This window comes from Callionymus lyra, chromosome 5 (genome assembly GCF_982586985.1).
Source record: "Callionymus lyra chromosome 5, fCalLyr1.hap1.1, whole genome shotgun sequence".
Lineage (NCBI taxonomy): Eukaryota > Metazoa > Chordata > Actinopteri > Syngnathiformes > Callionymidae > Callionymus > Callionymus lyra.
In genome coordinates, this window is record NC_141822.1 from 8,029,491 (window position 1) to 8,048,498 (window position 19,008).

Consider the following 19,008-nt stretch of genomic DNA (forward strand, 5'->3'; position numbering starts at 1 on the left):
CACTAATGTGACTGATGGATGGTCAATCCCAGTAACACCCGGACCGCCGCAGAGCTCACAGTCATTAAATATGATTAACATTTTATTACTGTCTCACTTTCACCTCCTCGCCGCGTCGGCCCGGAGGTTTATTAGAGCCGAGCCTCCGCTAACAGCTGCCGAGGAGATTCTATTCATCATCTTTTTTTAAAAGGTGAGAGATACCGTCTCTCCGCCGTGACACTTCCCTGACATCGCATCCTTTTCTTTACGCCCTGAAGGAAAAAACAGCTGCCGAGCCCGTTATGGATAAAAAACAAGACCATCAATGTCTCTTTTTTTCTTCAAAAGATGTCCACATCTTTTCTTTTTCTTTTTTTTTAGTTGATAGGAAAGCCGTGATTTCCCCGAGAGATGCAAAAAGAAAAACAAGCGTGTGATGAGCCCGTGAACATGTGAGGAAGGCGAGGGATTTGCATATCGTCTGAGTTTGGCTGTCGGGTAAATTAGAGGATGATCCGTCTTGCAGCCTCCCCGAGAGAGTGCAGCCGCCCGGCCAGACAAGACAGAAACCAAATCATCGCAGGGAGAAAAAAAAAAAAAAAAAGGCTATAAATACATTTTCCCACGTTCACTCTTTGGTGCGTCTGCCACGGAGCGCACGTACATGAAGCCGAAACAACATCGTGTCTGTGAGAAGGGAAACAGAACTTTTTGTAATTCCAAAAATATGTTTTGTTTCTATGGCGACTATTATCCGACGAAGGGTCTACAGCAGGTCTTCTGAACAAACTGCAGCGTTTACAGGAATTCATGTTATGTTCATGTTGTTTTTTTTTGGAAGTGGAAACACAAGTATTTCATAATGGACTTGTTATGTTCGTGCCTGTCGTGGGCTGGAACACATTCTGGAGTGTTCTGTCAGTCGAGGTTCCCCGAAGGACTTTGACTGTCAATCGGAAAAACTACGCATGTCGGATCGAATATGAGTGCGTCGATTCTGTGCGTTCGACGCAGCGAGGCGCAGAGAAAATACTGCCAATTATATGAGTCGCGGCTTCAAAGTTTGCTACATAAAGCATAGAAACGTACATCGCTTCATTTACATGACTGGAACATACACATATAAGATTGTGATCACAAGTCTTTACATCTGGAATAGGAAGATGGCAGTGTTTTTAGTAAATTAAATGATGAATCTAGGATGAGATGCAACAGAATTGCTAAAAAATAAATAGATAATGCAACACAAAATGTGGTTTTACAAAAGAAAACTGAGGAAGAGAGTTTTTATTCACGTTACTGAGTATTTGTTGGTACTTTTGGCGTATCTTTTTGTGGCAGCAAAAAAAGGAAACTTCTTATTATGAAGATCAACCAGTGTCCGAAACATACAAACTTTCCTGCACTGTGTTACCTCACCTGTTAATGTGGTGCATTCAATACTGTAGGAAAAAACGAATTTCACAGAAAAAGGTTGATGAAATTAAATTAAAATCAAAACAACTAAGAATAAAAAGACAATCTTACGAATGGCTTTTGGCCCCTTGTGTGGTTGGATTGGATTCCCTCGTCATCGGTGATGATACTGAGGTAAGTAAAGACTTTAACGTTACTTTTCAGAGTAATTTCCAAAAGATTATAATTACTCAGGAGGTTGTGGTGAATGTGTCGAGTGTGGGATTGACTTCTAGAGTAATACAAAGCCAAAAAGACACTTTAAAACATCCAAATACTTCCATTCTGCTCGCCTGTATCGCCTTGTTTTAAAGCTCTGTCTAGAGAAATGTTTACTTTTAAAAGTCCATAGCTAAAGCTTGTTGGTAGCAGAAGCTAAAAGGTAAACATGCTACACACCGTCTACATTGGGAGGCTGTGTGTAGCATGTTAGCATCTTAGCTTCTGCTACAATCAAGCTTAAAAAGAAAGACTTAACCATTCTTATGCCACAACTTCAATCCAAGATGGACGACGAGCAGTATGGAGGTATTTGGATGTTTTTAAGTGTCTTTTTTTGGACGAAGATGATGAAGAAAAGTGGGCGCCGTTCATGACCTTCACATGGACGAAATCTATGTCTATAACTATCACTTTAAGGCCCATTCACCCGTAAATAATAACGTCTCTGAGCGACGTAAAGTTGTCACAGAAGCTAAAGATTTAACAACAAATGGACAGAAAAAATATCTAAACAAAGCATTACTCAAGCCATGTTTTTAAATCAAAATGTGTGAACGTGAGAACCCTGAGCTGTTGCTAACTGATCATTTTGTATTGTTTAAAATCTGTTTACATTAGCATTTAACAGGAAATAGTAGTCGAGTGTCGACGAGCCAACGGGCTGGACATCCTTTCGAAAATGTGTCCCTCGGGAATATTGTTGGACATCATATCTATGATGAAGAAAACATGAGACGCAACAGCTAAAAATAAATATATATAATGCAATATTGCTGTTGAAACAAGAGAAGACAATATTCAAACATTCACTCATTATTAAGATCTACCAACGCATGAAAGAAAAAAACTTTCCCCTCACTGTATTACTACATTTGTGAGTGTGGTGCATTCAATACTGTAGGAAAAATGGAATTCACAGAAAAGGTTTACTAAATCAAACTACAAGTATTTAACAACAGACAACATTGGCGACATAAAGAGAAATCCCATGAGCTAAAATAAGGAAATTATTATACAGAGACATTCAATTGAAATTAAAAATAATAAAGTAAAAAGATAATTTTGGGGGGAATTTTTAAACGGTTAGACTAAAATGTGTGTTCGAAACATGAACTGGCAAAATATTATCATTAAAAAATAAAGCCAAAAAGAAATCAGATTTTTTTGGACTATAATAAGAGTTGCTAAAAGATAACAAAATAATTACAAAAGTACAAAACTCTGCAGCGAGAATTCTGACATGCTCTAGTAGAAGAACTCACATTTCCCCGATTCATAAAACTCTGCATTGGCTGCCAGTTTCTTCAGGATCAACTTTAAAATTCAGACCTTCCATCAGTAATCTGATCCAGACTTACACCCCAGCTCGGGCTCTGAGGTCTGTGGATCAGAATCTACTGATGGTTCCTGTAATGTTTTTTGAATGTTTAAGCATTTTGTGACCCTAGTCTGAGAATAATCTTCACAAATAATGACCTTCTAATTACTTACTTAATTGAATATGACAGACAGATCGATGTAAAAATGACTCCTAAAAACTACTAGTTATAGTAAAATTCCAAACACTTAATGAGTAGTTAAATAACCGTCTAATGTATGGATTTATTTAATTTCAGTGTTTTATGAATCGTATACCGATTAGACTTTCTTTTATTGTCATTGCACAGAAAACACAGCAGTGAAACTTTCGTTGCTTGGCAACCGTTAAAAAACACATCAGAGAGACATAAATATTAATAAGTTAAAAATAGTGCAATATAGTATAAACAGAATAAATAAATAAAATTATAAATATTGCATATAATAATTAATTTATATAAAGTATAAATAAGTTAACAATAGTGCTAATATGTTATAAATAGAATAAATACATATTATTTTATATTATATCTATATTATATATATTGATGCTGGTGATCTCAACTTTGGGGAAAATCCACTTAAACTGTCTGTAAACCTGAAGTAGAAACATCGTGGCCCACAAACGTCCACTCAGGCACTTCATTCTGACTCAGAGTCCCGAGAGAATCAAAGACGTAGTTTCACGTCATCACTAACCGGGCCTGGGACTCGTCGTCGCCCCCTCAAGGGCAAGTGAAGTACGGTTAACTGGTCTCGGCGGAACCGATCGAGCCGGAGGGTGAAAAGTTTATGATTGCAGGAGAGAGAGAGAGAGAAAGAAAGAGAGAAAGAAAGAAAGAAAGAGAGAGAGAGAGAGAGAGAGAGAGAGAGAAAGAGAAAGAGAGAGAGAGAGAGAGAGGAACACAAAACGGTGTCAATCACTCATGCGTGGAGAGAAGAGCGAAGGCTCGTGGGAACCAAAACAGAACCAAAACAGAACCAAAACAGAACCAAAACAGAACCAAAACCGAACCAAAACAGAACCAAAACAGAACTGGAACAGAACTGGAACAGAACTGGAACAGAACTTGGAACAGGGGAAGATGAAGGTCTGGACGAGCTCCAGGGAACAGGTAGAACGATGAGGATCAATCACCAGAGAGTGTGTGCGTGAAGAACCCATGGATCATTGGTTGACCCAGACGAACAAATCGATCGGCCCGGAGGGGCGGGGGGGCATGATGGGGGGCTGTCGGTCAATAACGTGGTCTGAGCTCCACACTGACCACAACACACGGCTTTAATGGACTGTGGGGAGACTTTTCGCTGCCTGACTGAACGTTTGCATTCTGGCTCGACTCGACTCATACTTCAGCAAATATCGATAGTTTTCTTCTTCTAAGAAGTGGATCCCTCAGAAGCGCTGCTGCCTTGAGCTTGTTTATCCTGTTTATTCATGGTTTTCTAACGCACCTGAAGAAGTACCTTCCTTACGTGAACACGTCCCGATGAAGCACATTCGCTAAGAGGGCTTCAGTGAATGAAGGACTAAATTAAATTGATCGTGACTTCGACTTCAGAGACGCATTCACTTCAAGAACCTTTTGTGAGCTTGTATTTAAAAGTCAGAAACCAATTTGAAACCTTTTATAACATCTGAGTCATACACGTATATATATATATATATATATATATATATATATATAAACACACTTAAAATCTGTCTTGTTAAGATTTACTCTTCCTTAATGACTCACCGAAGGTAAATGATTCACCATGAATAAGAATTTGTAGTTTTTAGGATCGTCTCTGATAAGAGACACACTTTACTTTGTGCTTTTTTTAGTGACACAATTTACATTTTACCCAACGATGAGGGTGTTTTTACCTCTTATTGACCGTCCTGAATGAATCCATAAATCACGAGCACACCTGGATGTCTCCATAATTCATGTGCAGGCGTCAGAAAATGAGTGACTATTTAAATAGTTGAGTTTAAAATGTTAAAACTTTGAGCGTTGACATTTTTTACAATTAAATGTAATACTTTCTATATTAAAAGTTTAAAACTGTTTTTATTGAATGATTGAAATCAATTTATATATATATATATATATATATATATAGTTTGAATTAAATAGTTTAATTAAAAAAATATATGCATTCGTTTTTTTGGGGGGTTTTTTTACACAGATTTTGACATTCTTATTCAAAAAATCAAAATATACATTTCCTTAATGGATTTTTTTTTTAAATTGAAGCTTTTCAAATACAATATGAAAGAGGTTGGTATAATACTGTACTGAGCTACTTGATCAAACTTTCATCATGGTGTCACTATTATACCAACATTTTAATATTATATATATTTATGTATATATAAGAACAGAGGGATTTTTATAAGATAAAAAAAAATTGCAAAAAAAAAAACATTTTAAATGAAAGATTCAAAGGCCATGTAATTTAGTTTTAAATATGGTATCATCCCTTTAACATGCTTGCTTGGACTTAAAAGGGCACCAGCGTCATTTTTCAATGATCGCATTCGGGTTCGCAAAATGAGGGTGAGCTAAAAGGACAGAAACTTTGGAGGACGTTTGACCTTTTAAGAGTAACTTGCTTTAAATTGGAGCCACAGATCACTAATTTAGTTTAAAACCTTGAGACCAAAAAAACAGGGTCGATTCATAATAATAATACGGGGTTACTTTTCAGGCGAACAAGTAAAAATCAATTATGAAATTTATTAAAGTTAAAACAGTAATTCAAAGTAAAAAAAATCAACCATTCAATATTCTATCCACTCGTGGCAACATTCAAGTTTGTCAATAAACCGATTCACTAAAACCAAATGCATTTCGGACACGTTTCCATTTTTCTGCCAGTATTATTTTAGGGCTCAGTCGTGCCTGCTGGAGACAGCATGCATGGGTAGGTTTGCCAAGAAAGTGGGGGTGAATCAGTCGGACCAGACATCAACATTGATTCTGATATGAGTAAACGTCCAGTGTCTAGACACGGATAAAAAAACTTGTGTAACGTTTCATTCCTGTGGACGTCAGTTCCATCTCTAGCTGTAAACCCATGCAGTGGGAGGAGCCAGGAAGCAGGCATTAGCATCTTTAGACTATTAGCATCTTTATACTTTGCTGTTCGCAGCAGCACATTCCAGTAAATCACAACTAATTTCAGCTCGGCTTGACGTGCCGACTAAAGTAGAAACACATGCACTGCCTTCCTTCGCTTCCTGCCACAGCTTCAGCCTACACTTCCTTCTTCTTCTGGTCAGGATGGAGCCCTCAGGTTGTGCTATGGATCCTGTAGCTTCATTATCCAGATGATGAGCTGAGACACATCTATACGTGTCTCTCTTCACCTCCATAATGAATATTTATGGCCTTCAGCTTCGTTCCTGCCGCTGTTCACTTGTTTGGAAACATGTTTGTTGATGAGCTTCATAAGTGGAAATGTGAAGTAATTGAAGAGACGGAGAAGATATGTTTTCTCTTTACTGGTCGTCTCTTACTCGGGTTGAATAAGTATTTTACCGAGCAGTACAAAAAAAGAGAAAAATCAGACAGTCGTAGGACTAGATGTGTGAAGTTGAAACTTCAACTCGACTATTAGTGATGTGTTGATGAAGCTTCATGAAACAGTGTCATTATCTTCAGAGTCCACTAGATGGCGTCTCTGCACTATTTCCTTTGTTTTGAACAACTGTTCTAATGAAACATCACATCATTTTTAAACTGGTGGCGCAACCTACTGACCTCTAGACAACATGACACTGTTTCATGAAGCAGTGTCATTATCTTCAGAGTCCACTAGATGGTAGTGATGTGTTGATGAAGTTTCATGAAGCAGTGTCATTATCTTCAGAGTGCACTAGATGGTAGTGATGTGTTGATGAAGCTTCATGAAGCAGTGTCGTTATCTTCAGAGTCCACTAGATGGTAGTAATGTGTTGATTAAGCTTCATGAAACAGTGTCATTATCGTCAGAGACCACTAGATGGCGTCTCTGTACTATTTCATTTGTTTTGAACAACTGTTCTAATGAAACATAACATAATTTTTAAACTGATGGTGCCACCTACTGACCTCTAGACAACATGACACTGTTTCATGAAGCTTCATCAGATCATCACTACCGACTATAACCAACTAGTTCAGACATCTTTCTGAGTCACGTGACATCACATCCTGAATATTTTGTTTTCTATTTTTCTTATTCATTCAAGTTTCTGAGATCTTTTTTGGAAACTGAACTGAACTAAATAAAAATGTAATATTTCTTTTAATTTATTCATCTTTTAGACAAATTATTTAAAATATTATGAACATATTTCAAGTGAATATCGATTTTGGCATGAAAATTACCATCTGGATACATTAAGATTTTGTTAGCTTTAAGATTAAATGTTTATTAAAACTACATTATTTTATATATATATATATATATATATATATATATATATATATATATATATACACATACACACACGTGCACACACACACACACACATAAATATATGATGTTGATGTTATTGAAAACTACACCAAAGGGGTAAAAAAAGCTCCAGTAAACATCTGCAGGTCGTATTAAAAGCCCCGGAAAATAAGGATGAATAAAACTAATTTGAACTCAGATTGAATCTGCTCCACATGTTGCAGTATTTTCAGCAAAATTCCTACACGTTTATTTTTTAATCCGGGAGACCAGAAGACACACATTCGCCTCTGAACAACAATCGCATCTCGCATTTGTGATTTCAAACGCTCGGTCAGTTCGGACAGCTGTGAACATCTGTGTTCCATCAGTTGTCGCACTTTAATCCGTCTCACGGCTCTGTCTTCGCTCAGACGCCGTCCTCGCCTCCGAGGCTCAACACTCTGGCGAGCGAGCAAAAGTTCACTCGGTTTCAAGTCGCACAATTTGCGATGAAAACGCTTCAAAGAAAAACCTCATCTCTGCCGGTGTTTTCAAACTAAGAAACACAGTTTGTCTCGAGCGTTGTTGTTGTTTTTCTCTTTCAGATCCTGATGAAAGTATTTGATTCGTCATAATTATTATGATTTAGTTTCTTTTCTCTCTGAGCGCTCAGTCGTTTTTTTATATTTAATATTGAATTAAATTAGCCTTTATTTGAATCAATGGGAACTTTTCTTATTAAACTACTTGTAAAACATTGTTTAAAAAACAATAATATTCAACTACTTAACAAGTCCTTAACTTTTTTCTATAAATCTGATGCAAAACTTTCACATTTATACATCATTGTCATCATGAAACGTCTTCAGTTTCAGCATTTCATTGTCTAAAAGCAAATGTTTAACTTCTGAAATGTCTTCTTCCCATTGTTCTGTTCGTTTAAAAAACAATAATATTCAACTACTTAACAAGTCCTTAACGTTTTTCTATAAATCTGACGCAAAACTTACACATTTATACATAATTTTCATCACAAACCGTCTTCAGTTTCAGCATTTCATCGTCTAAAAGCAAATGTTTAACTTCTGAAATGTCTTCTTCCCATTGTTCTGTTCGTTTAAAAAAAGAAAAGAAAAAAAAAAGTCTAAATGGGTTTGGCTGGCGTGACTTTGGGAGATAAAATCATGCGAGACAGTTTTCTTTGGAACTCAAATTAGCTCGGTATGCTTTGATGCAAACCACAGAGTGATTCATCTGTGGAGTCAGAAAGCAGTGGATCCAGCACAAATCATGGATCCTGACGTAAGTCCTCATGACTCCTCACTGTTGCTCAACATCAACCTTTTACACTGGAAACATGAGACTCGAAAATATCTGAATAAATGCCCGTCGACGCTGATCCTGTGTAGCATTCCTGCAGTACTGATGGAAGAGCTCCAGAGTACGTCTCGGGTGAAAGTATCTTGCTGGAGTATTGCTCACGTATACAAAGTGAGTACAAAGTATTTGGACTGTGACCGTTTTTTAATGTTTTTCTAGGGTAAAAAACCTGCTTCGATGGAAACAAGTGGAATATAAAAATGTTTTACTTAAGCCAGGTGATTAAAAATTGACTGAACAAGAGAAGTAGAAATAAAGTTTGTATATATATATATATTTAGATATATTATTTAAACACTACTTGCCGTTAAATAAAATAAATTATTATATTAGATTAGATTAGATGTACTTTAATAATACTTCTATAGATCTATTTCAGGAAATTTGGTTTCCAGCTCACAGCAGACGATAGTTTCATAAAAACAGGAACAAAGCGCAAATAAAAGAACAAAGTGCAAGGGATGAGTGCAAATATAAAGAACAGATCAAAGGAAACAAGGCAAAGAAAAGGATACAAAGATATTATATATTAGAGACGATCAGCTCATGAGTTGTGTTTAACAAAATTATAACAAAACACATAAAAGTTTTGGATTCTGATGATACCTTAATAATGCTAATAATGCTAATTAATGTCAAAATGCAACATCGTGCTGCTTTATTTTCTCGTCTTCCCTTCTTTACTTTCTTTTATGATCGTTTCCTCTCAACTGTTATGACTTAAGCGACCAAAAAAAAGTTTTGTTTCCTAAAAAAAATGAGTCATTGGTGCAGTGTTTCTTCCAGTCTCACATGAATATATGTTGATTTATTTCAGAGGGAAAATATAAAAGGGTTATTTTAACATCATTTAACGGATTAATTGGACTCACAAAGATGAGTTCATGTTTAATGGTTTAGTCATAGTAGTAATATAAACTAATTTATGCAGATTTGTGTGGAAAATTAAAACTTGAAATTCCATAAAAAACCTTTTTTTTTTCCTTCATTGAGAATCTGTTTATTATTTGTGAAAGTGGAGGATGTCAATTATTTCACTAAGAAGGCTGTTCAGAGTGGGTCACGCATCCTTCTTTCACGGCCATTTTCGGAGTGCTCCTGAGAAGATCGTACCACTTAAGAGCCTCTTAAACAATCAGGGAATAACATCACGGTGGCAGCGACGTTTAGTAAACTGACGTCGAGTTGAAGTAAAAGTGAGTCAAAATGGTTTGTATAAAATGCACTTCAGTATGTTAAGAATATATTTCCACTTTGTTCCACCACAACATTCTAGCGACTGTGAAAAGCAGACACGAAGCTTAAATGCAAGTGACGTGTGAATGAAAACATGTAAAAAGTGCTTCGATCCGAGCACAGAAACAAAGAGACTCTGCTGTGGCGCTCGCTCGCCGATCATTAACACAACAGCTCCGGACGGAGCCAATTATTCCCTGCACTTAAAAACAAGGATGAAAGTGCTTTTTGTCCATTTGGTTTAGCTAAAAATTTCCTCTTCTTAACCACAAACACAACCCAAATATTTTCTCCGTGCCTCGTCTCTTAGCAACCGAAGAACACTTTCCAGTGACATCAGGGCGAGTGAACCGGAGAGTTTCTCTTCTCCAGGATGAAGTCGAGGTGAATGTGCCGCGAGTTAAACGTGCCAGAGGTCAGGGGTCAAGACGGTTCCTTAAATGTACGAAGAATCTGTGGGATCGAGCCGACATTCCTTTTCTGCCGCAGGATGTTGAGGCTAAAGCGTCGACAGGGACTGTCGTAATAATAGCATAATAACAAGTGTCATTACCGTCCGTTCCTCCTCCGTCTGAAGAGCTTTTTGGTGTGTGCGATCTCAGCCTCGTTCTGCGGCGGCGGGAAAACCTGAGGAGGGAAAACAAAAAAAGCACTTCAGTCACAATGTCGTTCGTGGATTACATCCCAGAACGTTCGACTCTAATGAAACACTTGAGCAAAAAAAACAAGGACAAACAACGACCTGACGACGCACAACAATGGGCTCAGAATCAGCTCTGATGCACAGGGAAAATGTTATGTTTAATTTCATTTACGATGGTAGGTTTTTTCAGATAATTGTATAAGTTCAATTTAGTGTTAAATTAAATTACATTTTTATTTGTACATTTAACTAACCACAGTTCTTTGCAAAAAAAACATGCCGTAATACATTCAATGAAATCCAACTTTTTATTTTTTTATTCTTGCTTTTGTATCATCGACGGCCAGTTGTTCCAAGGTTATCCGATTAAAACTGGCTGTTCAAAAAAGAAAAAAAAGGATTGAATCATGTAATCCGATCGTTGTTTTTTTTATCCTGATAAAACCTTTAGTTTGGCAAAAGAAGGACCGCCATGAAAATTCAAACGTTTTAAATTTCAATAAAATCTAAGGCACTTATGTAACATACAACGTAAGAATGATTTATAGAATTAATTTTTCTTTATTGTATCTTCCCTCCTGAAAAATAGAGTATCTGATCCAAAAATTGGCAAATTGAGTTGAATTGCAGAAGGAAATCTTTAAAATTGGCCAAAAAATTCAAGTTGTACATTTCCTTCTATATTCTGTTATTTGTACTAGATAAAGTAGACAAATGGTACCAATGAAGTATTTCAGTATAAAAGTAAAAAAGAAAATAAAAATGATCTTGAAATAAACTCCCCAGAATTGAGAAAAAATTATACATTGTATTATATAGTTCTGTTCGTCATCATTGTATACTAATGAAAAAATTATAAGAGAAAATCATCAGAGATAAACCTGTAAATATACTTTATCTCCTACTTGAATGAAGAACCCCCTTTTTCGTAAGACCTTTTCAACAATATGTGTATGTGTTTTTATGTTTATATATATGTTTGTTAAAGCTAAATTTGTGGTGATGAAAGAAATGATAAATACAAGTGGATGCTTTGATATTTTGTGTTTTAAAAAGAAACATTTTGAAAGAAAACCCACTGCCTGTCGTTTCAGTTAGAGAACTGGTAATCCAGATCAGGTTATACCAAAAAAAAAAAGTATTTCTGTATCAGGTTGAATCAAATCCAATGTAGCAAAAAAATGTGATTTCCAAATCCAAATTGATCCAGATTACATTTTTCATACATCTGCACCCAAGAGTCCACAGTGATGGTTAAAGTGGATCAGATTCTTAATTCTCACGCTGATCTACGGATCCTCAGATCAAGCTTGTCAATCACAGGATCATCTGTGGGGAACGCCAGTGAGACACGTGCGAACCGAGTCAAGGAGAGTCGATGCAACCCTTGCGTCACTTGAAAGCCCTTCTTGTTGAAGACCCTAAAGTACGCCTAAGAGCGATGGGATTGGACCCCCACGGGTTCTTCCTCAAGGTAGATGGTGCAACCGTTCTTTCAACCGTGAACATTACGCACAAATTAAATCGAGTTAATCAATCATAGGCTTTGATTCATCACCAGTAAAATATTAAGCTTGTAAAAATAATGCATAAAGCAAAATGCCCTGTTTTAGAAAGAAGGACTATTTTATTAAACATTATCGACAGGTTTGTAGCTTTATTGTCGACCGGATGTCAAAGTGATCAGCATTTTAAAATGCTCTTTAACTTCTGACATAAAATCAATCAAATGTTTGATTGGGGTTCTGATAGTCTGCACTGAAAGAAGCTGTCCAGGTTTATTGTCTATTTTATTCTTTAACTGGCATTTATGTTCTCATGTAGCTTGTTTGGTTTATAAAGTGTAATAATGTACGTCATGTTTTAAAGTGCTTGAAGGTACTTCCGTTGATAACAAATATTCCAAACATATTAATTTAAGTAACTGCTTACTCTCTACGGTCCAACTTGGATAAATACTTAACCAATAGCGTTAAAGTCGACAGCTCTTGTACAGTTTATAAACCTATTTTCTGTTATTTTTCTCATGGGTTGCAACAGTAGTTCATCCTCCTACCACTGAACCAACCTTGAATATTCTTCACACTCATCTATATTATGACCACATTCATGAACCTGAAAGGTCGTCTTCCTCTTCACCCGTGTCTTCTTCTCCCTTTCCATCCATTTCCAACATTCTTAATCCAACATGTCCACTGCTTCTCCTCCTCCTCAGTCCAAACTATCTCTTCTACGATGTCTTCAAACCTCTCAACTTTCTGCAACAAGGTGTTCAGCGAGTGTTTTTGCTTTATTCACTATAGTCTAATTCAATTTTAACTATTGTGAAAAACTTCCTCTCCAAGATGCAGTAAGTCCCTCATCATGACCATGTTTTCAACTTACTTACTAAATTACTTTAGAAAGTGGCTCTGAAATCTGGGCGAACGAGAGGTTACGAGAGTCCATTATGACGTAATAATGGCTTCGCTCCTCCTCCAGCCAGCTGTGATCACTCCCCCGCTTTGTTTATACAATGAGTCCCTTGGAGGTGGAGACTTCCGGGATTAATGACGAGCGATGACAAACCTCCAATTTGACCAATCACAGCAGAGTGGGTGTGGTCATAGTAAACAAGATTTAATCTCCAGAACAACAAAGTGTTTTGTACAAACACACACTGCTGATACAATGGAGTCACACATCTATTTAAGACACACTTAAATCAACACATTAGTTGAACTTTAACCATGTCTTCAGACTTCTCTACTTTCTAGTCAAAACCTCAGTTTCTAACAACCGACTAGTGAACTTGTTGACAAGAAAATCACGATGAGGAAAGTTTTTCTCATTTCAGTTTCAGTGGATCTATTTCTTCTTTAGACTTTTTAAGCTTCTTTTTTTTTCTAAACAAAGCCACAAATCGTTCTGTTCTGAGGGATCATGAGTCACACGGGGCGGACACGGCGTACTTGAAAAATATTCGGGTGATTAAGGGAGTAAATCGGCCGCGTCTTAAAGGAATAACACCGTTAATCTCAGAGAAGTTCTGTCGACCGCGTCCCGTGGGTTCACCGGGCCAGAACCACGAGACGAGCAGATGCTTGGAAACATCCGAGCCCCGACCCGGCTCTGACGGGTCTGATTTGAAAGCCCGGGTTTTGTTCGGGTCCTTGAGGTGTCAGCGAAATCTCCTTCTCCCTGTGATTCAATGCATTCTTGGCATAACACACTCGGCACAGGCCTGTTTAGATAACGTTGCCAAGCAACGAGGATTCGGAGGTACTGAAGAAATATTTCAAGATATTAAAAAAAACTGAAATCATTGTTACGCAACAGAAAGAAAGTCCTCGGAGGGTCGGAGTCACGACGCATCGCGAGCGCATTCTATCAATTACCATGTTTTTTTTCCCGACAAAACTTAGTCTCCCGTCCGTTAAACATCAGCGCCGTCAATCAAACTGCCCGCTCGCACATCTGCCGTGTTGTTGCCATGGCGACGGGTGGTCTAACAGTGGAGTTTTACCAGAGCGGCGTGCGATGATGTGGGGGGTTGTGGGAAAACAAATATGGAAGCATCAAAGCATGAAGGGGTTTGAAGAACAAGCAGCGAGATATGAATATATTCATTCATATCTCAGACACCTTCCAGGTTTCCACGGGTCACTGTTGCGCGACGGCTTTTCCATCTTTCCGTCCCGGAGCCACTTCACATCCGAGGGGTTCCGAGAAGTTCTCCAGGCAGAGTGGAGTCTGAAAGCCTCCTTCATAAAGCCTCCATGTCATTTATCTCCTACTTGAATGAAGAACTCAACCTTTTTAATAAAATTGAGATTTTATAACCGAAATATTTCGGGTAAATTCGACAAAAACTTACAATAGGATTGAAACTTCTGGCAATTTACTGAGAGTTTAGAAGAACGAGATGAAATTTGGGTGGTATTCTTGTGTCAATATAGACATACATATACACATATATACACACATATATATATATATATATATACACATATATATATATATATATATATATATATGTAGACACTTTAATGATACCAAAGACACTCTCAAAAGAAAAGCAGCCTTTTATTAAACGTGAGCAGTAGTTTTGCATTCGTGTTATTCTTCTTTTCAGTAACAATATGTAACATTTTGATCGTTATTTCTACAAGGATCGTTTTGAACAGTCAAGACTGTGAAGTAGAACGTTCTAGCCGTTATTAACTATGAGTTTTATGTTCGTGTCCATGGTAACAGCGGTTCTGAGAGGACACGAGATTGTAGTAACACTGTTACAACACAAGAGGGAGCCGCAAACAATTGTTTCAATCTTAAGTTTTGGTGCTTTAAATTGACTATAAAGATGATACATTTAATTTAACAACTATGTTACATTTCATCGACCTTTTAATTTTGTGTGATTTTAAATTGATGTACAGTGAAACTTTATACCATTCCTGGGAAAATGTGGCCCTTTTTGGACATTTCCCAAGGTATCAATAAAGTTCTATATCTCGATCTACTGGTAAAACTATAAAACTGATATTTGTAGGCAGTCAAACAAATGTTTTATTCCATTTTTCACTAATATTTATCATTATTTAATTTATATCGATTTCATTTGTATGTCAGAATAAATCAAATACATTATTTATTATCAATACAATTCCTTCAGGTTAGATAATAATATCAGGTTATATTGATCGTTATTGAATAGATATACATATACATTCAAATCATATACAATAGAATCACAACTTTAGCCTTGTATCATCCTTTGTATGATAACGTGGTCCCTTGTTTCAATTAAAGTTTATTTGAACTTGCAAACTCATGAGTTTCCATCCCTCTTAACAACCCTCTCGGTAACTAGGATCTGAAAAGGGATGAGTATCAACTGGTAATCTACGATACTGATACTGATACCGGTACCTGCACTTCGATATCTGTTCCGAAAAGACATTTGTTTATACCAATCAAAACCAAAATGACATAAAAATTGGTACAAATCTTGAGTTATTTCTTTCAGCTTTGGTGAATTTCCAGCCCAAGCTGATTTCTTGTTGAACAAAATAACAAATCATTTGCAGTGCAAAAGGAAAAAACCTGCTTAAAAGTAACTAATGCATCTGATGTTCACTGCCTTTGTCAGTTTTCTTCTCAGAATAAGTTCAAACATTATCAAGTTCTTATCACGTGCAGGTAGGAAAACTTGGCACCAGAAGACAAAGCACGTTTCGATACCCAGCCATAGACCTAAAGAGCTCCCATAATGCTTTGCCGCCCAGCCAACTAATCACACTTGCTTTTGATCCATTTTGACATGGCAACATAGAATCCAAATACAACATTGTAGCAACCAATCAGCCACCACTTGATAGAGCAGTGTGTAGAAAGGCATCATGGGAGTCGACTGTTTTGTTGGCACTATAAGTAAGTTCTTACTAGGGCTGAAGAAAAAATATTGATATTGTGATATTGGCACGTGCGATATGCATATCGTAAACATGTGCGATAATTTATCATTTTTTATTGTATAAATCAAGCATTTCTTAAATACGCACTTTGACTAATCAGTGTCACGTTCTGTAAAATTGATTTGGTGCTATCGCGAAGCGCCGGCAGCTCCTATCTGAATTCGCTCAGTTTTGTAGGAAACCGATGCAAGTCCCGCGAAATTGAGCGTTAAGTGATATTTTTCCGAAGCGCAGAAAGAAATGTTTCCTTTGTTTTCCTTATTTAAACCCATGGACCTCCCATACAGTACAAGAGGCTACATTTTTAGGTGAAAGAAAAATGAATCGCAATTCAAGACGACGATATCGAATATCGCACTTTTTTCCAATATCGTGCAGCCCTAGTTCTGAGGTTGCGTTGTTTAGCTGCTGTTCAAAAAATGAACCCATTTGTCAAAGAGAGAATAAATACAAGAACGTTAAAATTTGAGATATGCAGTATTGTGATACTGACGAACACCGGTGTGTTGAGGGACCACTGCGTTTATTTCTGAAAGTTTAATCATCACATTAGACTTCTCTTATATAACGTGGCCACTTATGAAAGTTAATGCACACCTCTGCTATACGCTATAAATACCCGATCCACACTCACGGCTAATATAGATCGGGTTTAGAAACACAAAGACTGTCAGGTGGTGCGGCGGCGAAGGAAGCCTCGTCGACTCTGTAATCATCAGGCAGGAACGGCGAGGGCCGCGAGGTCGTCTCGGAATATGCCTGCGATCTGTAGGTAGCGGCGAGTGGCGGGCGGATCAAAGCCACTGTCCTGGCTCCCCTGCCAGACGACCTCTCACCTCTGGGTAGAAGTCAAGGACCTGTGGACGTGACGGGGATAGGGATGTGGGGGGGGGGGGGTGTCATGGTGTAGGTGGGAGACTAAAGATCCGCGCCGTGTAACACGAGCCGACATCAGAACCAGGAAAAAGAATAAAAAGGCAGAGTCCCAGAAAGAACCGCAAGTATGTCAGCATCCGACACCGGGTGAGACTTTTCGGAATTCACAATTGTCAGACGGGGAGTTGTTGCGGGCGGGAACGCTAACGCACACATGTTGTCGCGGCGTCTGCCAACACAAACAGCCTGCAGCTCATCCAGCGACACACACACAAAAAAAAATGGTCAAACTGTCAAGTTTGCATTTGGCTGCGCCGGTGGAGGTGTGTGTGTGCGGTGTGAAGTGTGTGTGTGTGCGTTGTGTGTGTGCGACTCCACACTCAGACAGGAAGTGTTCGTTACCGCAGGCGTTGCAGGGAAATCACAGGTTTGTGAGTGGAAGGACGACAGCGATGACAACACGGGTTAACAGAGGAAACGCTTCGTCTTGAACTCCTCACCTTATGAAGAACTGCTTTGTTTCGATTTGCTAACTTTTTTTTGTTAAAGCAAAATATTTCAGATCTTTATTTCAATTATTCTAGACTTACTTCTCCACATTTATGTGGCCGTGACAAGGTCTTAGTAGAACAATAAAACTAGGAAGTTTTTTTCCCTGATTTAACAGAAAGCTATTTTGCAATTGTGGATGTTGTGATATCTACAGCAGATGGCAAAAGTTGAAATACGCTTTTTACTTTTTTTTTTGCATAAAAAAGTGCTATAAAATATGTTATATATTCCACTGGTGAAGCCAGTTTTATTTAGATCATATTTAAGTTTTTTATTCAAATACTCTTCTGCATGAATTGATCGTCTTATGGTTGTTCCATCAAATGTTGGTCGTATTATATTATAAATGGTTTGTTAAATAAAAATTTAAAACATTAATTACATTTATTTTCCCTAAATCCTAATGTAAAAATGTTTAAAAGAGCAAAAAATATGTTATATACTTATTTTCATTTAGACTATTGTAACTATTGTTTATTTACAGGTCTAAACAAGAAGGAGCTGTCTCGCCTGCAGTTCATACAAAACTCAAAACGTGCTGCTCTAGTAGAAGAACTCACATTTCCCCGATCATTTAAACTCTTCACTGGCTGCCAGTTTCTTTCAGGATCATTTTAAAATTCTGGTTCTTACTTTCAGATCTATTCATGGTCAGACCTTCCATCAGTGATCTGATCCAGACTTTCACCCCAGCTCGGGCTCTGAGGTCTGTGGATCAGAATCTACTGATGGTTCCTGAACACGGTTCTGGACCAGAGGAGAGAAATCCTTCCAGACTGTTGCTCCTAAGCTTTGGAACCATCTCTGTGTTTGATGATCTACTGACTCCTTCAAGAAACATCTGTGTTTGATGATCTACTGACTCCTTCAAGAAACATCTGTGTTTGATGATCTACTGACTCCTTCAAGAAACATCTGTGTTTGATGATCTACTGACTCCTTCAAGAAACATCTGTGTTTGATGATCTACTGACTCCTTCAAGAAACATCTGTGTTTGATGATCTACTGACTCCTTCAAGAAACATCTTAAGACACTTTTATTTGTGCTTTTCCCTGATTTCCTCGAACTCCTGTGTTTGTCTTGACCTTTCCGAGTTTATAAATTTGTATGTATTTTAAACTGTGTATTGCTTTTAATTAAGTGCTTTGTGACCCAGGTGTAGATAGGATGTAAAAAATAATGTAGATGGTGTAGATAGAATATACAAATAATTATTTCTTAGTAACTTACTTACTAACGAACACTTTCCTTTTGTGCTTTTTAATTTAATAGTTGTATTATTAAGAATAGAACAAGTAAAGAATATTAAATATTTGGAGTTATCTTTTTTAGGTTGTGTTGAAATTATATTATTTTGTGTTGTCTCTCAAAATAAAAGAATGTAATCATATTATTTAGTAATACTTTTTAGTTTCATATATTCATGTTTTTA

General features: G+C 37.3%; 1 protein-coding gene across 1 annotated transcript in view; it reads right to left on the reverse strand.

Moving 5' to 3' along the window:
• ctif (CBP80/20-dependent translation initiation factor) overlaps positions 1-19,008 on the reverse strand; it is a 79,962-nt gene that overhangs the window by 24,814 nt on the left and 36,140 nt on the right. The window contains exon 8 of the mRNA XM_087790684.1: positions 10,601-10,674. Within this exon, the coding sequence (XP_087646810.1) occupies positions 10,601-10,674 (74 nt within the window). The remainder of the gene's footprint in view (positions 1-10,600; positions 10,675-19,008) is intronic.